Source organism: Haplochromis burtoni, unplaced genomic scaffold (assembly GCF_018398535.1).
Source record: "Haplochromis burtoni strain Fernald_Lab_line unplaced genomic scaffold, NCSU_Asbu1 Contig_28, whole genome shotgun sequence".
NCBI lineage: Eukaryota > Metazoa > Chordata > Actinopteri > Cichliformes > Cichlidae > Haplochromis > Haplochromis burtoni.
The window spans coordinates 3211729-3233608 of record NW_024582389.1 but is presented as its reverse complement, the minus strand read 5'-3'; the positions used below and the strand labels follow the sequence as shown (position 1 = coordinate 3233608).

At 41.2% G+C, this 21880-nt stretch overlaps 1 protein-coding gene across 1 annotated transcript; it reads right to left on the bottom strand.

Moving 5' to 3' along the window:
- Nucleotides 1-8155: 8155 nt before the first annotated feature.
- LOC102289960 (hormonally up-regulated neu tumor-associated kinase homolog) lies at nucleotides 8156-21467 on the bottom strand. Its single transcript, XM_005917753.3, has 11 exons — nucleotides 20452-21467; nucleotides 18570-18692; nucleotides 18202-18371; nucleotides 15048-15103; nucleotides 14795-14933; nucleotides 14504-14631; nucleotides 11923-12058; nucleotides 11208-11385; nucleotides 11005-11088; nucleotides 9480-9756; nucleotides 8156-9390 (listed from the first exon to the last, which is right to left on the bottom strand). Exons 1-11 carry the CDS (start codon nucleotides 20707-20709, stop codon nucleotides 8627-8629), a joined length of 2313 nt encoding a protein of 770 aa, XP_005917815.1. The 5' UTR covers nucleotides 20710-21467; the 3' UTR covers nucleotides 8156-8626.
- Nucleotides 21468-21880: the final 413 nt, after the last annotated feature.

Sequence of the window (21880 nt, the reverse complement as noted above, 5' to 3'; positions counted from 1 at the left end):
TCAGAAATGGGAAGCACTTTACCTTTGCAACAGATCTAATCTGACAAAAAAAAAATACGCTACTAAAATTGATAATTACTGATATTCAAGTGTCTTATGCTAAAATAAGAAAATATAAATAAAAATCTAACAAGACCTCAGCTGTAGAAAAATGCTTCCATTATTGCGCCACATTAAAATGAGCATTTTACCACATCATTTATTTCAGTTTCACTCATTTAAATAATGAAATTGCTTTAAAATGGAATATACTGTTGAACCTGTTTACACGAATGGAAGAAGCTACTTTTAGTCGCTCCCTTTGTCGCAAGGGGTCACCACAGCACATGCGTGGCGGATTTTTATACCACATGCTTTTTTTTGACACAACGCCCAAGAAATCTGCATCTCCTCCTTGGATTAAACCAGCGATCGGTCGCTTGACAGGCAGATGTGTAAATCGCTACACTGCTGAGTCACATGTGGAAAGAAAAATAGTGAAAATAAAAGTTAAGAAGTGGAATGAACTAATATGTGGATTAAATCATCCACAGTTTTGCCCATGCAATGAATTCAACATGTCTGCAGCTGTTCTCCAGTCAAACTGTGGTCGAATGAACTCCGACAATCTGCAACACAATTACATTTGAGTGGAATAAGGAAAACAATTAAACATACACTAGTTTCCTCTGGTTAATAGCTGGGAGCTATGCTGTTCAAGTGAGTTCAATTCATTGCACATTTCTAGCGCTGTGTGTGCCTCAGAGATGAAATATCAAAGGTAGGAACTGGCCCATCCTTGTGCATTATGCAGCTCATCCAGCAGATGGCGCTGTAGCTCAGCAGATGTTGCAGTTTTACTTGCGTGGAGTGGACCAGACAGTTGAGAACTATAAAAGCATTGTTTCAGCACACAGTTCTCCACAAAATGAGCTTCACACGTTGGCATTTTAAAGTCTTCTTCGTAGTATGAACAAAATGTGCCGAACTCAACACCCCTGACTTATGTGGCTCTGCTCTCTCTAACAGACTTCATTAGTAATTGATGTGTCCTTGCATGCAAGTTTGTCTGATAGCAAAAAGTTTGTGTGTTTTTGGTTTTTATCAGCTTTGCGCTCACAGAAAGACTGTAAAAATAAATCTCACGGGGAAGTTTAAGAGGCAGAGTACTGATTGAAAATGAATGAAAACTTTCAAACAAAGAGAAATCTGAAATGCTTAAAGTCATTAGGGCAGCTGCCAGAGAACATCAAAGAGGCAGAGTCTGTGGCAAGTTTGCCTTTAATAAATGCTTGTAGCTCACAGAGCTGTATGTTTGAATGTGGAGGCGCGTCGGGCCGGCCTCTCCATTGTGCATGTGTAGGTGCTGAGTCCTGCCTGTCAAAACAGCTGGCAGCTCCCCAAGATCTTTTTCACGAAGCAATGATTCATTCAAACAAAGAGCAAGCCGGGGGACTGTTGGCACATTAAACACGAGATCAACTTGATTGTCTGGGAACAACGGCCTGGTTGCAGAAGTGTTACAGAAGAGTGGGGGGGATAAATTACAGATGATCACTCATTTTCAGTCGATCATTTATACCTATTAACATCTGTGCACCAAACGAGTTCCACACTTTATGGAGAAATATATTAATCCCTTAAAATCTCACAGTCTTTTTGCTTGAAATGCTAAAAAAGTTTAAAGCTGGCCTCTTTGATAGCTGTGGTGGATTCACAGCATTAGCAAACTGAAAAAAGACCAAGAAGTCACAAAGAAAGAAGCTTTAGTTTCCTGAACCTAATCCTAAAGCACAGGGGACTTCTGCTGGGTCGATCCATGTGCTCAGTCTTCCAGTCACATTATTACTATTGTCAAAACGTGAGTCCTTGGGGCCACTTTCTGAAGCCATGAATTTTAAAATCATTTTCAGTGAAGAATTCTTTTAGACTGAGCTGATCTACGAAGCAGGGGCTGCTTCGTAGATCAGCTCTAATCCATTAAATAGCAGAGCTTCTGTGGGACCAGGTGGAAAAAACTTTGTCTTTAATTATATTTGCTAATGAATGAGTAACAATTACAACTGGACACTTGATTGTTCTCAAATCCACCCAGGAACATGTAAAACAGATAACTGACTAATTTTAACTGTCTGCTTATTAGAAACAAATGTATGGACTTTTACTAGGTCGACATAAACTGTGCACCTGTAGCGGCATCTCTTACTGTTTATGAGTGCCAATAATATTTTATAATGAACAGTTCAAAATATTGGCTTAGATGTGATAAAATGTTAGTAAGTTTGAATGTTTAGTGAATATAAATGTAAATGACGACCTCTAGAGAGGAAGCTTTTTTCATGTCATGTTTTGTTATGTAGATGATGAGACACTTTAGTAAAAAGATTTCATTAGCCTTTATTTTCATTGCAGGAAAGATAAGAGAAGCTTTACATGGCAGAGAGAAGTTAAAAGACTGAAGTGATTCTCACTGAACCCAATTCATGTCTGTCCATCCATCCCTGACCTTAAACTTTTACAGTGCTGTACTGTAGGATTTTGATGTGCTTCATGGACAAACAGGATTTTCTCCCCATTCTCCGATGATCTACCGCGCTTTGAAAGTCGACGTGTGTTTAAGCTGAGGGCGGCTCCCACGCGCCGAGGTTAAAACGTCTCTGGTCAGGACGTCCTTTAGTGAATTAGCTGGTGTTGATGCCCAACTTGACAGTTAATCAGAGGTGGCATCAATTAAACTGCTCTGGGCTCAGGTTGCTGCCCTGCGGTGCTGGGAGTTTTGTGCACCGCTGACCCCCCGGGACTCATATACGGACGCTCACGGTGAGCAGCTGGAGCCCAGTTAACCACCGCGCCACCCTGGACTGTTCCCGGCCCTCCACTGCGAGGTGACTCTCAATTATGGATGACCATCATTAGAAACTAGACACGCCGGAACACAGGGTTACCCAGACTGGCACACACAGGCGCGCACGCAAACACTGTGATGGACACAGCGATTATGCTCAGAGACACCCAAGACTATTGAAGTGCTAATGGAGTAACACCATCCATTTCATTCCATAAGCACTGCACCTGTAACCCCTGTGGCCTCCAGCTCACCACCAGTTAGTATTTTCCATATCAGTGTCATCGTTACTAGCAATTTAAAAATCTGTGTCATATCATGATATTCGAGGGGGGGTAGCTGAGTGGATGAGTTCTTCTCTTTCATGCATGATAGCGATACAATATTCTTGTCTATTGTACATATTTGTGGTTTTGTATCAGCTCTTAATCCTGCATTTGTTCTGGGATCATCTGGGGACATCTCTCATCAGTCGTTAACAGATGAACTGAGCTGTAGACTGTAGACGGTGGCATTATGCGTTCACAGTGTACGCGCACGCAGGCACACACATACGCAGACATGAAGGCTTCAGCTTACAAGTACAATCAGGGTACGTTGGGTTTTTTTGTGGGCTCTTTTCTGCAGCTTTTAAATACACGATTCTCCCTCAGGATTAGTCTGCACGGAGACAACGTTTTGTGCACAGACAATCAAAAGCAATCTAACGAGACCACATTGTTGCATAGCAATTTAGTAAAGACAAAGACACTGATCCACAGAGGGTGGTGTGAACAAATGCTAGTTAAGACAAGAAATTTACAATGACTTTATAAATGTGTACAAAGACAAATGAGGAAAGAAGGGAGACTGGAGGGAAATGATGAGTGAAAATAAGATTTAGGACACATCTGCTGGGTTCAGAAAGCTCACGGCTGCTGTTTCTAATGCTTCTCTAATATTTAACTAACTTAACAAAAAACAGCAAACATCAAAAGAAGTTGCAGGGAGACAAGTCCAGGCATGTTTGATGTCTGACCAATTTTAACTAAATGAGCACACATGACTAACTGCCCTTGACCACAAGCAACCATCCCTATAGCATCTTACCAAATGGGCCATAACCTTCAGGTGTGTGTTATCTCAGATATTGGGCGTCCCAGCAAACTCACTTCAAGGTCAGACTATGCAATGCTTTTTAAAAACTCAGGAGCTGCATCTCAGACTCTACAGTTAGCATTTTAAATGTTAAAGTTAAAAGAAAAAGACTGAACAAGTATAGCTTGGTTGGAAGGGTTGGCAGGAGAAAGAACATGGCAGCACGGCTCAGGATTGCAAAGTTGCAACTGAACAAACAACAAGACTCTGGAACAATTTTCCTTTGAGAGATGAGGCCAAAGTAGAGATGTTTGTTCGTCACACACAACATCACGTTTTAACTCAACATATCAGCACAAATACCTCCTACCAGCTGTCAGACACGGTGGTAGAGTGGTGATGATTTGGGCTTGTTTTTCAGCCACAGGATCTGGGCAGCTTGCAGTTTTTGAGTCAGCCATGAAGTCCAACAGCAAAAGCTCGGCTGAAATACAACAGGACAATGATCTCAAGCAATCTCAATCAATGTCCCAGTCAAAGTCTAGAGCTTATGCATAGCTCTCTTAAGGGCCCAAAAACTTCAGTGAAGCAACACTGTAAAGCAGAGTAGATCAAATTTCCTCCTTAAGTCATACAGAAAATGCTTAATTCGAGCAATCGCTGCTAAAGGTGGTTCTACAAGTTATTGAATCATGGATTTTACTTTTCTTGGGACTGCACAGAGTCCTGAGAAAACGTTCTTGTTCTCACGACTGTGCTTGCAGATGTGTTTACAGACAGCTTTAAATGTCACTGAACAGCAGCTGAATAGCATCTTTTTGTGGGTACTCACCCTCTTCATCAGCAGTATGTAAGCATCTGCTTGGGTCCGGTGTATCTGCTTGGGTACGGACTGCAATTTAATAAAACACCAGCAATAAGAAAAACGCTGCGAAAGCACACAAAACACAACGGAAATTGGAAAAACGAAAACAGAAATAGGAAAAAACACTAGGGAAGTGTTTCTGGGGAGACAATAACCCGACGGACTAGTTGCAGGAACCCAAAACATGGTAGGTGTGTTTTATCATGAATACTGATGATGGATTTTTAGGCTAATAGTCAGGCTAACACACTTACCTCTCATCTTTTCTTTCCTCACAAGAGTGATAGATCCTCCACTTCTTTTAAGTGTCTCCCAGCGCAATTCTTAGCATATTTTGGTTCCTGCAACTGGTCCGTCGGGTTATTGTTTCCCCATAAACACTTCTCTTGTGCTTTTGGCAATCTGTTTTTCCCTATTTCCGTTGTGTTTTGTGTGCTTTTGCAGCGTTTTTCTTATTGCTGGTGTTTTATTAAGTTGCAGTCTGTTTGGCCTCTCCGGGCCACCGTATCCAACAGATGTAAATGTCTCAGAGACCTTATATTACAGCTGTCCATAAAGCATGTATAATCCTGATCTTTTACTATTTCCCATTCCACTTTCAGAAAGTGTGTGTAGTTAGTGCAAAAGACCTCACAGAGCTTCACGTTGACCCTCGGATGTCATTCTGACCTAAATGGACCCTTTTATACCACTGGTTGTGGAAAGTCTAACTTTTCCTGCATGAAGCCAGTAGAGCTTGAACTCTATGTTCTCTAACACCTTTGAAAGCCTTTGTTAATGGCATGATGCTCATCACATGACATTTACTGTGGCATGCATGCAAATGCAACGTTCCAGTAGCTATGGATACATCTGTAGGTGCAGCATGCATTTTTAATTGAATTTCCATACCACGTTCATCCAAATTGTTGTGCGCATGGTTTATTCAGAATCAGTGTGACTGAAGTCATTTCTAAACGGGTGAGGGTTACCGATGCTTGTTTACTCACACCAACATTTCCAGCATCCAAAACAAGCATTATGGATCTTTTTATGTTAATTTAATCCAAAGAGCTAATATAGTTTCATTATAGAGTTATACTGAAATAACATATTTTGTTTTCAATGTTATGCACCTTTATTTACATAGGCTTACTTTACTTGGCAGCTTTACTGTTACTCTACTATTGTACAGCTTGAATGTGTGCTCATGTCTGATAACAGTATCAGAGCTTACTGGTTCATATCACTGTTAAGTAGCCAGAGAGGTAACTGGAGTTTGAAATGTATCCAGCTCAGTGGGTTCAATCTGTCCATAGTGGGCACACACAGAACATCCACCTCACCAATACACACACTCGCAAACAAAAGTATCAGATGATGGTCCCTGAATTATTGAGAGCCACCAAGCAGCAACCAGATTCTTCTACATCTTTGTCCTGAATATTAATGATCCGCAGATCCTAGACTTGGGGGTGGCACAAGCCAGAGATTTGGGGAGAAAACCTTGCTGACTTTTTAAATATACATTTATTTTGCCCGAAACACGAGAATCTCAGGTTAAACCTCACTAAATTTCGACAACCACTAAACAGCTAAATCGGGTGTCAGACGTAATCAGACGTAAACACAAAGCGCGGACCCGACGCTTTCTCACCCGACGGCAGGTACACGGACACGCCGTCGGGGCCGACAGCTCACTGATTCTGATGCGTCGGCGGGTCCGCGCTTTGTGTTTACGACGTTTTTGTGCTCCAGTCTGAAGCTGCAGGTTTCATCACTCTCCAACCAAAACTGATTGAACCAGCAGCCAAAGACGATCCAAACTGCGCTTCAGATTTCGCTTCACATAAACATCGTCATGAAGTCCCTCTGACTTTTGGTGTTTTGCTTCCACCACGATAAAATCATACTTCCTGCACCCCTTCCCCTCCCCCTTCAGTGTACTTCAAGAACATTTTCCCATCTAAAAATCTGTTTTCTGCATTATTGCTTGCTTAAATTTAACTGACTTCCGTGAAGAAAGTCTCATATCTGCTGTTCAATACTAAAGAAATGTAAACTTTTTAAAATGATGCAAAATTGAAAAATGCTTAGCTGTGTTTCTAATCAAACCTTTGTAACGTTGCTCTGCTTCACTTCAGCAGCATCAGGTAATGTTTATATGTTGGTTCATGGTTTTCTTCCGTTTTTGTTCTACTGCAGAATATTTTTAAGGTTATCTGCTATAAAAAGCCAGGCCGGGAAAATCAGCTTCATCTCCTTCACAGGCATCTGCTGTGATGCTCACACCTCTGATAAAGTCTCGCAAGTGTCAGCTTTCTTTTTATAGATATAAAAATATGGATATGTACTGATAAATGATCAGAATTATAATGCTTCTGACTGTCTGAGGCAAAATTTCTCCGATTCAAATTGAATCGACTCGTGGATCAAATTAGAACCTTGTGAATCAGAGTCTAATTGATTCTAGAAATCAGTGACGATACAGCCCTAATGATAGCTCTGTATATGAAGGTGCATTCAGAACAACAACTTTGTGTCATGTAAGAGCTTAAATTTTAAGATTTTAAAGCACAGTAACCTTTAGCATCTGTCAGCCGATACTAGTCAGGGCGTAAATCATATGGGTGCTTAGTGCCTATAATTTTACCATAATACAGAAACTTTCTGTTTGTCTGTGAACTCCTACTATACAGGAGTTGAACAACCGAAAATGGCGCACAGGTGCACTTCCAAGTCTTCTCATCTTTGCGTCAGTAGGCCCCTGAAGGTTCTTATCTAGATCAGATATTATGATGTCATTATGTTGCAACATGATAATATCACAATACACTAAAATGTGTAGTCATTATGCACTTACAGCACCTTATAATAGCATTTAATTTCATGGCAATAACATCTAATTTATGACTGCAAAACTTGCATGATGTGTTATGATGTTATAATGTTGCCTAAGAACCAACTAGCAATTTATTAAAATAATAGACATATACTTGCATATACAATGTATTACCCCTGTGCTTTTTTCTACTACCCTTGTCAAGCTTGACTATTTGATTGGCAAGATATTCGTCAATCAAATAGTCACAAATTGATATTTGTTTGTGCTCACAAACATTTTTTTATTCCTCTCACCAAGTGAGACATTGGTCAAAAAAAAGCACGACCTGGGGCCGGATAATCGGAAGAAGATGGAGTAAGAAGAGTTAAAGATGAATCTGAGGGATAGATTATTTCCTAAATTAGATTTATAATATATTTCTTGTTATGATCATCATGTTTTCATATTATCCCTTCTTTTAACCATGATAGTTGTTTAGTGTACATCTGACACAGACCACAAAATAAATAAATAAAAATATTTGTATTCTTTGTGTGACTGTTTTTTTCTTTTCTTATGGCAACAATAACTTTGAAAAAGAAAGCACATAAAAACATTAACCAGTATCAAGGACTGCTTTTACTTTCACTGTCAGTACAAAAATCTATTTCAGAAGAGTGAATACAAACAAAGCAAAAAATCATCATTTTGAATTCTGCCTTTGACTTTGTGTCAGTGGAGATCAGCACGTCGAAATTCAAGAACAACATGCTTGTTAGGTGCTCGTCTTGCTGATGGACACTGGAGTTGTACGACTAGCTTATTGTTAAGAGTTGAAAGCTTTGGCACTGCAGCACTGACCCTGCTGGTGAGAAAAGGCATGAAGAGAACAGCAGAGTGAGAAAGTAATATCGTTAGGATTGTACTTTTCTGTAGCTGCCATTTAAATCTGTTCCAAGTAACTGTTGCTCGCTATTATTTCTGTTGACACCAGTATTTACTGAATACTTCTTTAGTTACTGTCCCTGAAATACTATCAGATCCTGTCATCTTTGTGTCAGTAGTCCATGCTGTGTAGCTGACTCTTCCTGTCAGGTTTCCCCTGCAGGCCTGCAGAAAGCAGTGGAAGGTTCAGGTCTGCCACGCGACGCTGGAGAGACGAGCGCAACTGAATTGAGTTCCTCTTGGCTCCATTTATCCCTCCTGCTACTCTCTCTCCTCGTGCTGCAGACAGCTCTTTCCTCCTTCCCCTCTCCTGCCTGAGGTTCTTGAAGACCAGAGTATGTTGTCTTTGTGAGGGGAAAGCAGGAGGTTTAGACCCGTTCACGAGGAGTCTCGGGGGCCCGGGTCGGGTCAGCCCTGCCCATGTCATCTTCCTTCCCCGCCCGTCTTTAAGCGCCACGTTGTTGAGGAGTGGGAGGGGGGAAGAGGGCGATGTCTGTGACGCCTCAACAGAACCCAAGTGGCCTCTGTCTGAGGAGTGTGTGGTGCACGTGTCAGTGTCCAGGAGCGTCCTGGGAGACGTGCCGTTCTTCTCGGATGAATAAAACGTCTGCAGCTTCTCCAGTCGCTCATTGATGCTCAGGTGATGAGAATCTTCCTGGCGTCGGGTGCCTTTGAAGCAGTCTGACACGGGGTCTGCAGCACCATCTGACTGAGTAGTCCTGAGCAGGTGTGTATTTCGGACTGGTCTTGACGTGCTAGTATCTCTGATTGGCTCTGCAGGTAAGGGAACTTGGCAAGGGGCGGAGTCACAGAGTTGAGATGTGGAGTTTTTAGGAGGAGAAAGGTGGACGAGTTCCCTGTCTCCAAAAACAGTTACTAGAATACAACGAGACAAAAGTATAGTATAGTTGACATTGTATTATACTGTCACTGCATGCAGCATTTGTATTTAATGCCCTCCTCACCTTCTGCAAACAGTGTCTCTCTGGCATCTAAGGTCTCCTCATCAGTAGCCCTCTCCTCTGCAGACAGAGGTGCAGGGGAAGGAGAGGGGAGATGAGGGGGTAAGGACGGAGAGGCTGAGTGAGGAAGCTGGGGTAGAGAAGGAGAAGGTGACCGATTCTCGTCACCCTCTCTGTGCAGGTTCTCAGTCCTCTTTCTGCTGCTCTTAAATTCACTTGCCTGTTGGTTCCTCAGAGGCTTGCTCAGCTGCTTCAAGCTTTTTTCATTGGTTGGTTCATTCTGAAGGTTGATCAGTGATTGGTTGTCAGGATGATGAAAGAGGAATATAAAACCAACAATACATGTATGATACTGAAACACACTACCTGACACTAGTTTGTACCACAATGTTGCCTTAAAAACTAAAAAAAATTAAAGCCAATGCAAAGAGCATTGCATTATTTAGGACATGGCTACTTTGACTGACAGGTGGTTGCTGCCTCTATCTTTCTGCCCGGTTTCAACTCTGCAGTTTTTGATTTTGATTTTGATTGTACGCGTGTGTGGTTTCTGGAGTTTTTAGTGCAATTATGTAACAGATATATAATTCAACTTGATGTGTTCATGTAGAGCCAATCGTTGAAGAAGTCTGTGCAAAAGAGGTGGTGAGAGAAAGGCTGCATTTTGTGTTTTAAGCAGCAATAATTAGCAGCTGTTTGTGTCTGTGTGGTTTACAGAAGCAGCTTGTTAAACAAGCTTGTTGGTGTTAGCAGATATGTTAGCATGTGATCCTCTAATGATAATCACTTTAAGCATATTTGCACTGCACAAGACACTAAATAATGTGGACTGCACAACACTGGTCATTATATTCTTCATTTCCAGTTACTTGTACAGCTGCTGTTATTGTGGTGTATATATTTATTTATATTTCTTCATACATTCTTATATAGTTCTATATTGTGTATTATGAAGTTCAGTTATTTTATTTTCAACTTTAATTTATATATTTTATCTTATTCTTTCCCAGTTAAATTTACCCTTCATTCTAATTTGTGTTGTACAGTTATTTCATTTTTAACTTTAATTTTTATATTTTATTTTATTCCTTCCTAGTTAAATTTACCCTTTTTAATTTTCATATTTATTTCCTATCTTATTCATAGCCTTTCTTTTTTTCTTTAGGTCACGAGCAGTTGTCTAAGCATTTCACTGCATATCGTACTGTGTATGACTGTGTACGTGACAAATAAAATTTGAATTTGAATTTTGAATTTGAATTCTAGACTTTAGTACGGGTCCAAAAACCAGCTGGTAATGTCCGTGTTATATACAGTCTATGTGAATCAAATGAATGAGATGCATGGTCAGTTTTTCTGTGTGGGCTGTTTTTGACTTATATGTTCCTTTATTATGTACTGTAAGCACACATGAGTGGCCCAAATTCAGTTTATACTTAAAATGGATCAAAACTTTATCTGAATGTTGATTGAACCAATATGTCAGGGAGAGTAATAATAGTAGTGAGATGGGCGACCTCAGCATTACCTGTTGTGGAGTCTGGGATTCACTGTTATTCCTCTCTTTCCATGTATTCTTGCTGGGAAGACTCCAGTCGTTATTCTCTAGCTTCTGACAAATGAATCATTGTTGATGCCAAACCATGAATATATCACTTGTACTGATGGTTTTTTGTGTTTCATGTTTTCAGGCCTTTCTGTGTATATATCTGTGTGTTATAATGGAAATACCTTGCTGGCTTTGGCTCCTCTCTGACTCCTGTTGAGCCGGCTGAGCAGCAGGTGATAGGAGGCCGTGAGGGCCGAGGGTCGGTTGGTTGTGACCACGTGTATGATTTCAGAGAGGGAATATCCCAGTGTCTCTGTCATGTATTCTAGCACGGTCGAGTTGAGATCCTCTGAAGACAACCTGGAAAACAAGAGAAAGCTTTGGAAAAGGCTCACAAATGAGAAATAGAAGGAAGAAGAAGAAGTGGCTCTAACAGGCCTGTGTGGCAAAGAAAGACTTGGAGCTGAAGGATTTTTGGAGCAGGGCTGCAACGGCTCTCGCTCACAGACTGTGGCATCATTCCTGCGGATTTCGGAAAACGCATTATTTCCAGCAGGAGCCATACATGATTGCATTTCCATTCTGCGTAAAGTGATAAAAGCTTTTTAGTTGTGCTATAATACACAAAGCTGTTACACTGCAGACCACAAAAATGTTCATTTTGTTCTCAGACACGCAGTGATTTCCCTCTTGGTTCTTTTACCCACACTGTAATGTTTGCTGCAGAACTTTCCCTGAGGAGCTTTGAATGCACATTCTTATGTTACAGTATAATAACGGTATAAATCATTTCAATCGTTACAAGAAGGGTGCCACTTTTTGCAAACACATTACCATTGTCTTTTGTGTATATTGATGAATTGGATGTGCACCACATGCGTTAAGGTGTGTTTGTACCTGTTTTTATGAGAGAGAGTGTGCAGAGCTTTTTTGGAATAGCCCTCATTTATCCATCTCTCCTCCATGGCAGCTCTAACACTGGGTCTCTTTGCTGGGTCGGGCTCCAGGAGAGACAACACAAATGACACAGCACCTGCAAAGATGAATCTTTTTAAAACAGGCGATTTCTATATTTGGTTGAGTTTAAATTTTTATTGCCCATTTTCAGAAAGCCGAAGAAATTTACAAGCATTTTCTAACTTCCCATTAATGCATCAGACAGACAGACAGACAGACAGACAGACAGACAGATAGATTTGTCCAGTATATCCACTCTCCTTACTCTGAAAATGTCCAGTAGATCAATAGTGGATCAATGAACTGAACTAAAAGAGCTGTTAAAGGAAGGTCATGGGTAGATTCTCATGAAGGAGGTGATAACTGTTAAAATGTCCTTTTTTCTGCTTTGTGGTCAAGAGAAAAGAGCAGCATTAGACATAGAAATGAGAGGACCTGTGTAGCCAGTGTGCATCAGCTGGTCGTTAATCACAGGCAGGATTGTGGTTACTGTTTGATAAACATCTCATCACAGATGAGCCCAGGGCCGAGAACCATCTTTTCCACTGCTGTTGCAACCTTATAAGTGATACATACTTAGAGTACTGACGACTTAATTTGCTCGCTCTTTGTGACTTGTGAAACTGTATCAGACAGCGAGGAGAGAGGCAGGGTTTCCCTTCAGGAGAACCAATTCAGCCTGTCAGCCTGTGACAGAGAGCTGTTCTGTGGCAGCCAAGCATGGATGATAGTTTGAGTCCAGATGGGGATTCCAGATACGTTTCACAGTGTAAAAGAGCAGATGGGTTGAAGCGGGATGGCTGCCACATTCAAAGACACATCAGCCAAGACTGCTCTGTTCACTTTACTGCTATCAGTTCGCTTTTGGTTCAGAGCCAGAGCGCCTGTCTCAGCCAGGGACAACTCAATTTGTTTGTAACAGATCAAAGGAAGACACACGATTGATGAATTTTAATCAGTGAACCTGTGGAATCGTCATTCCTCCAGACAACAAACACATAAACTGGCAAACTGGTACAGATGAAAGAAAAAAATATACTTAAGATGAAAGTAGAGAAGCCTAGAAAGAAAATCCTAGAAAGCAAAGATATATAATTTAAAGGATATCACAGAAACAAGCCAGACAAGCACGTAAGCTAAGAAACGGGCCAGTCTTCACCAAATCATGAAGTTCATGAATTACCATGGCTGAAGAGAAAAAGAATCGGTATCACGCATAATTTAAAAACTCTAGAAGCACACAGCCCCATTAGGAGGCAGAATAAAGTCTAAAAGTTAATGTGAATGTCTCAGATGCCCGCCCATGGCAGCGGTACAGCCACTAATCTGATCTTGTCACAGTTTCAGAGCTTCGGAGCTGTGCTGGTTTTCCCCACAGTAACAGGAGCTATGTTTGTTTGCGGTGACATGGCGCCATGACTGAGCGTAATGATGGGACTATGTGTAAGAGAGAGACCAAAATAAAGTAGAGAGAAACAGGACACTGAGGCTGCTGTGGACTTGGCAGAGGACAAGTGGTAGAGGTAAGCAGTTTGTAAAACGTTTCTTTCCTCCGATTTATTATGCTACGACACGTCTAAAGGCAAAAACACGACTTCCATAAAGGTTTAACAAGTATCATCATGTAGACTTGTTTTTATATTGGTTTCAGAATGAATAAACACTTTCAGCTACATCAGCTCATAATATAATCTGGCATTTCTTTGGTATGTCTAAGTCTACTCACTTATTCTCATTCGCTTCATTCTCCAAGACTCAACTTCAGAGCTACACTTAACCCAGTGGCTTTTTAATAGTATAAGCCCAATAATCATGGCAGAGGTTCACCAATCTGCAAAAAACTGTGTCTGCAAATTGGGAAACAGTTTCAAAACAATTTCACTAGAAACTGAAGATTTTGAATTCCTCATCATTCGCAGTAAATGTCATCATCAAAAGATTCAGCAAATCTGGAGGAATCTCTGTGCGCTCAGTTGAAATCCTGGATCTCTGATATTATGGATGTCAATCAATGCCTGTGGGATTGGGCATGATCAATGCTGAAAGATGTATACGCAGGTTTAAGAGCATCCAGATGACATTGTTTTCATGAAAAAAAACCTTGCATATTTCAGCCAGACAACACTAAACTACATACTGCATCTATGCCAACAACGTGGCTTCGTAGTAAGAGCCCGGGCGCTGAACTGACCTGTCTGCAATCCAGGTGAAAATATTTAGCACATTATGAAATCTAAAATATGGCAAAGAAGACCCAGGACTGCTCAGAGCCTACAATCCTATTTCAGTCATGAATGAGGCAACTTTCTTCTCCTGAAAGTCCAACAGCAGCTCTCCTCAGTTCCCAGACATTTATGTAGTTAAAAGACGAGGGGGTGCTAACCAGCGGTAAACATAACCCCGTCCCATTTTTTTCTGTCCTGTTGTGAATAAAGTTTTGGTTTATGAGATTTTCAAATGATTGCATTCTGTTTAAATACGGTAATGATAGAAGCTTTGTTTCGGTCACTCTGATCGGTACCTTTGCTGATGTCACCGGGGATGCTGCTGATCTCCCCGTTGACCATCTTCTGGTGCAGCTGTTTGATGTTGAACGGCTCAACAGTGAAGGGCAGAGTTCCTGTCAGCATTGCAAACATGCTCACGCCTCTGTAGATACACACAACGGGAAAATGTGAGGAGGCGGTCGACACATTTACATGAAAAATACTGAGAAAATCATTACATAATTGGTTACAACACTATAGAAAAATGTGTTCAATATCCAAGCAGAGAGTTTCTCTGATAGACACACTGAGACTTTCTCACTTACACAGACCACACATCCACTTTGGGTCCATACTTCCTGTGAGCGAGGAGCTCCGGGGCGGCGTAGGCTGGACTTCCGCACTGGGTGCTGAGGAGCTCCAGGGATAAAGAGTCAGTCTTGAGGGTGTTACTCAGGCCAAAGTCTGTGGGAGAAATCATCATCTTACAGCAAAGTTCTTTTCAGAAATGTTAGACAGCTAAAACAGTTTAGCGTAAATAATTGAAATCAGTATGTTAGTGACGAAACTACAACATACCCACAATCTTTATATTGTTGTGTTCATCCAGAAGGAAGTTTTCGATCTTTAAATCTCTGAAAATAGGGGAGAAGGAAAATAAGAGACAAATCGGTTAGGTCTCAAAGGAAGAATGTGGTTCATAGTAGCATTTTTATAAGGCTCTGTCCTTAATCCTACAGGAATTTCTAGTTATTTTTCTCCACACAGCGCTGATGAGTGTTCTGGGGCAATTTACTTGACAGACATCATGGTGGTTGCTCAGAACTCCAACACTAAGCTTTTTCTGTGTATTTATAGATGACCAGATGAGATGGGATCAGACTGGACCCACAGAAGCAAAAGGAATAACCCAAACGCTAAATTTGGGTTTGGGTAGAGCTCAAGCTTTTGGAAAAAATCCTCAAAAAGAGAGTTTTTGTCAGAATAATCTCCTCTGGTGATTATGTTTTAGAAAAGAAGCTAATCGCCCAAACTTAAAAACCTGCACTCAATTTTCAAATCAATTCACGTCACCTTTTTCTGACTTATCTCTTATTCTTTACCAAAATACCATATCTCTGTTCACCTGAAAAAGTTGCTTCATTCCCCTGAAAGTACCCCAGCCTCACCACCAACCACACTGAATGCACTAAAACTACCAAGCTAAATGAAAATCTGCGGTCAGGAGCGAGAGAGCCCCTATAAACTACAGCCTGGGAATCCGCCATGCTCCTTTCATCTGCCTTCATCTAACCAGAAATCCAGAAAACCCTGCTCACACAACCCGAGACAAGTTCAAAGAGAGGCGGAGGAAGAAAGAGAGAAAAGAGCAAGAGAGAGCGAGAGCAGACATTGTCATAAAGGAGAAAATGTATGCGGTGAACCTATTGAACGTGGGTGGCAGGAGGTGCGTTTAAGTGCAAAATTTCCATTTATTTCCAGTTTAATCATCTCTGTGTGGCATTGTGGTGCAGTGTGTGTGTGTGTGCGCGCGCGTGAGCGAGTGCGTGCGTGTAGGTGAGCGCGTGGGTGTGTGTGACAGAAAGAGGTGCCATTGAAGGGTTGAGAGCGACGTCGTTGAGGGACTTCATTAGAGAGGAAGTCCATGATGTTGTGATGATGTGTGAATCATGGCGCCGGCGCAGGATGATGAGGTCATTGCCTGGTAATCACATTCCCACCTTCAGAGGAGCCAAGGTTTTAAACCAAAGCGCAGAGCTGTGCATAATGTGTGCGGCTGTTTTGCAAGTGTGTGTGTGAGAGACTATTGAGTCTCTAACACCTACACGTACTTAAATACCACTAAAATAAAACTCTCATCTCCCACACTGCGCTGTGCCCAGCACTTCCTCCTCTGTAGGCTGTTAATGTCCTGCAAACTTCTTTCTGCGTGTATATGCATGCTTTTTCAAGATGTGTGTATGAATCATAAAGCTTTGAACCATATAAACAACTTTTTGTTATGATCCGTTTTTTAATTCTCTCTCTTTTTTTCCACCTTTTTAAAAATAAATGTCTTTGACCAATCGGCTCAACAAGAATATTTTCTTAGTAATTTTCGATTGGTAGGATTTTCTACTCGCCTATCAAACATGCTTTAGGAGATCACATGTCAAAGGCCATATGAGATTCAAATTTGGCACTAAATTCTAAATGTACTCAAAAGTGATCGGATCAGGTTTGGGGGTCACTGTGGCCTCACAGCTGGTTGCCCAAAAGCTTTCTTTTCTTTTCTTTCTATGATTCTGAGCTTTAGTTGGAGTCGGGCACAAAACCAGGTATGAGTTAAAATGTTAAAGTGGACTTACTACAGTAATTTCCGCCCCCTTTATTTTATTGGCGGGCTCTACTAGAGTAGCTTTGCATGATTCACAGTTTAAAATAATCCATATTTATTCTATAATGGGTCTTTATACAGCCCCATCAGTTCACTGTCCACCTGACACAGGCCATTTTATCTCCTTTAAAACCAACTTTCCTCTGACTGGCTCTCCCTCATCAACAAATATTTAACACCACTTGCAGGCAGCTGCCATCCTTAAAGTGGCTTCGGTGTGACAAGACACTGATTAAACGGTCATAAGATAGCATCAGTCTGCTATCAGGTGACTGAGTGATTACATCCAATCTGTGATAAATCTGTGAACATTGCAAACCTGTTGCCATCTACACAGAAATTCAAATTCCAGCCAGAAACTCAGTAATCTGAAAGGGAAGTTCAGAATTTCCTCCACAAGTAGATACACAGTTGCTGCAGGACTGTGATTTAAATGCTAAATGAGGTACATGTACAGCAACCTTGCTTTTATTGGGAGTAGAGCACAGAGTAAAATACAGCTGGCAACCAGATGATCTGAGTTCCCTAATGTAAAGAGCAGACAGGCAAGTTATTGGGAACATATTGGGAATTGTCTGCATTTATAAATTAGGCAACAGTTATTTGCAAACCTGTGCCAACCTATCTGAGAGTGACTGCAGTCACTCCAAGTTAGACAATTCTTTAGAGACAGGTTGCCTCCCAGCAGGTGACCTGTGCAGTCGCTGTGCGATCAACACTGGTTGCAACCAGTTTGTTGTTGCAACTGCTTGTAACTGGTTGTAGAATGTGAAAACATTTTGTGCAATCATTTTCCTAATCACAGGGAGGTTCCTGTTCCATGTTTTGCATATATATTTATATAGCAGGTGACCTGGACCTACTGTGTTCACAGTCAGAGTGATAGAAGGAGATTTTTCATTATTTGATCACCAGCTAAGCTGTTGATTGTTCATCATCATCATCATTTTCATTAATATCATCATCATTACATCATCGGTTGCATTTTAGTATAAAGAGATACCATTTGCAGCATGTTTAGAAGCTCTAAATAGCATCTGTTGTATTGCTTTGACATCAGTTTTACTCGGTGAGAGACTTAAAGCCAATTGTAGTAATATAACAATTTGACAACTGTTCAAAAAGCATTTGATCTTTTCCCTATGCAAACGAGTGAACAATGCAATGGAGTAAATCCACCTATTTACTATGAAGACTAGATAAAGACATGGAGCAGAGTCAGAAGCCTTCTAAAACTGTAGATGAGATCTGCCTCGAAGGCATACATGCTCCCCCTGTGTGTGTGTGTGTGTGTGTGTGTGTGTGTGTGTGTGTGTGTGTGTGTGTGTGTGTGTGTGTGTGTGTGTGTGTAGTGACCTGTGCACGATGCCGTGTTTGTGCAGGTGTTCCACAGCAGAGAGGATCTGTCGGGTGTAGCGCCGCACCTCCCGCTCCTCCAGCCTCTTCCTCTCACAGATCCTGTCCATCAGGTCTCCTCCAGCACAGAGCTCCATAACCATGTAGTAACTGTTCTCAGTCTCCAGAGTCTGACGCACAGGATTATTCATATGTGGTTCACAGCAGATATAAAATAACCTTTCAATTACTGTCTGCAATCAACATCTACCACTGAGATAGAAATATGTCTCTGGATTCATGTATGTGTATTTCTGATGATGTTAATGGTTGATGGGTGAATATGTACTTGTTGTTGTTGTTGTGATTTTTTATTTTCATGTCTTTACCTCCAGCAGAACTACAATATGAGGGTGTCGCACCATCTGATGAATGCGAGGCTCCCTCTTCATGTTCTTCTGTACATAGGAGTCCTGTCGTGCTTTTTTTTTGTCTATCACCTTAATGGCTACCTGAGAACAAACATGCACACATGCACATTCTTTTGTTTTGTTGTTTTTGCCAGAAATCAACAGAAATTTACACAAAGACACTTTGCTTTATATAGAAAATAGATTAAAATGTTCACAGGTGACTGTAAGAAAACCTGATATTTATTATGACCAACATGTAACACACTTAAGTTGAAATTTCAGAGGCTTATTTTAAGGAAGTAGGGTGCGTAGGTCTGTCACTTTTTGTGTCTGCATTTTCTCCACTCATCCAGAGGTTTGAGCCAACGGCCTATAGTCATGAACCCTTCAAAAGCTCAGGATACGGACTGCTCTGAACGCTCGAGTTTAGATTTTTGCCACTTAGTATGATGCCAGAGAGAGAATATCCTTAATCTGGTGATCTCAGGAACTGGCTGTGAGCACTGCAGCTCCACCCACCTGCTGTTCAGTATAAGAAGCAGCCAAACAGAAAAGAATTGGCCTAAAGGGAGAATGAAGGGAAAGCTACACGTAGACTCATTGTAAGATTAATAAGGATTATTGTAAACTGTGACTCATATAAAACATCTTTAATAGGGTGAAACAACAACACTGAGTTGGAAATGAGAAAAAATATTTCAATATTTGGTAGCAACAGCATTTGTGCTCGGTACAACTATTTTTCCTCAGAATAACGATCGTGGCAAACAAGGACATTTAAAATGGACTAAAACTGAATATCAAAATTAAAATGAAATAAAATAACACCCTCCTCCCCCAAAAATAAAAAAACACAACTAAGTGAAACAATATCCTGCACTCTTTCTTTTTATAAAAAAGGAAAACTTTTGAAAGTGAACTAAAAAGAAAATTTGAAAACGAAACAACCAAAATAGTCTGCAAAGACAAACAAAATAAATGTTTTATTTATTAAAAAATGACGCATCTTGGCATCTTGGACACATAGCACCGTTGGTTTAAATAGCAGTTAAGATCAAAAGGGCTCATTTTATTACCAAATCTGTTTCTTACTGCATGCGTGAGTTTCTGTGTCATAAACATGTAACATTTCTGGCTTAGGTCAACAAAACATTTCCAGAGAAATCCAAAGGCCCCCAGCAGTGGATGCTTGCAGGTTTACAGTTTTCACCTTAACACAGTATCTACCTGCAGAGGGTAAACTGGGTTAAGAGGAACAACAACCCCCCAGATGAGTTTGGCCATCACTAAGGCAACCAGGTCAGGTACATTGCCAGGGTCAGTGAAAGTTACACTTATGGATACACACAAACACATTAATGAAACACATGCACAGTCTCGCCTGCACAGTGAGTGCAGATGGATTGCCATATCACCAAAAATAGATGTGGAAGACACAGAGTACTTACAAAGATGCAAATTCATGTTTTTTGTTAATCTGAAAGAGCGCCGATTCTAACATCAGTCTGCACTTTTTAAAGGAACCAACGACAGACATATTGCACAGAAACAGATGCATTTCAGACCTCTTAAATCTGCTGAGCAAATGTTGTCTTGTAAAACCCCTCATAGTCATGAAATAAGCAGTTATGGATGAATCTGACTGAGTTCTGTGCACATAACAAGAATAATAACAGACTACTACGTTCTTTAAACCCAAGAGTGTATAATTATCAGTTACAAGGCACTAGTTGTAAGCATGTAATCATAATCTTGTATGTGTGTGATCTTTTTCTTTGCCAGTGTGCCACCCCACCAGTCAGTGACATGTCACTTCATGTCTGCTCTCTAATTGTCAAATTGGAGAGAAAGCACTGACCTTTTCCCCTGTGCTGATATGCAGCCCCTCCATCACTTTGGCAAATGAGCCCTTGTTGATCATTTTCCCCACCAGGTAGGATCCAACCCGTTTGGAGTGGGGGAAGCTGCGCAGCAGCTCTCTGGGGACCTTCAGGGAGGGCAGAGGCAGCCTCTGCCGGCCCAGCCCAGAGGCTTCCCACTGGGACACCCCGCGCTCCCCTACGCCCCCTCCCTCGGCAACCATGTCCAGAGCAGGCTTCACCGCAGCAGCTGGCATCCCGGACAAGGCCCAGGCCCCATGTGGCCTCCCCTTGCGCTCACAATCGAATCCAAAAACAGGACAGTCCTTACAGAACGGACATGCTAACACACAAATGCACACAAACAGACACACAATGCTGGAGTTTAACCACAGCAGGCTAAACTGAAGTAAAACTCAAATCCTTAATCAGCAAGAGGCGTCTTCAAATGCAGATTTCTGTTATCCACTCTCGGGTGAGCATATCCTTTTGTTCCAACTGTCTGATGTACGACTCCTCTTTTCTTCTTTCTTTATTTTGCCTTTTAACAAGTACAAATGCCTCAAAGTGTCATTCAGCTGTTCACCCGGCTCCTCTCTTGTTCTCTCACTCTGCCTGTCCCTGCCCGATAGTGGATGATTAACCGTTGTGTTCTTAGGTCAGCTCCAGTGATGAGGAAGACATTCTACACCTAAATTACCCCCCCTCCTGAACCAAGGTACACACGGATACTCGCAGTTACACAGTAACCGTTTAAAATGATCTTAGTTAGCGTTCTTGATCGGCTCTTTTTCTACTTCAGTCCATTTCGGTTTCACTTCAGACACATAGAAAAATTTGTGTTAACTGTACAAAAAGGTCAGGGGATTGATTGTAAGTGTTTAAATTAGTAATAAGTGTTGGAAGCCTAAAGCTTCATTATTAGCTGAAAATTCAGCTGATGATCCAGAATTTGTTTTAATTTGTTTCCACAAGTTCTTTCATGGATTGTAAAGATCTGGAGAAACTGTTCTGATGCTAAAAGTTAAATGAGAAGACACTCTTTGTGTGTAAACATGCTAAATACAAAGCTAGAGCCCGAATTTAGAAAGCCTTAGAAGTGCTACAAGGTAGATTAGCTAGAGCTATGCTAGCTTTCTCTCTTGGTCTCGCTCTTTAGGCTCTAGGCTCTGCAAAGCTTATCAAAGCTATGTTAATATCAAATAATATAAGACATGAAAAATCAGTCATCTTATTAAGGTGACTGCCCCTGCCTGGTTCTGCTGGAGTTTTCTTCCGATTAAAAGGAAGTTTTTCCTTCCCACTGTCGCCAAAGTGTTTGCTCATAGGGGGTCAAATGATTGTTGGGGTTTCCTCTGTTTTCTCTGTATTGTTGTAGGGCTTTTATCTTACAATATAAAGCACCTTGAGGCAACTGCTGTTGTGATT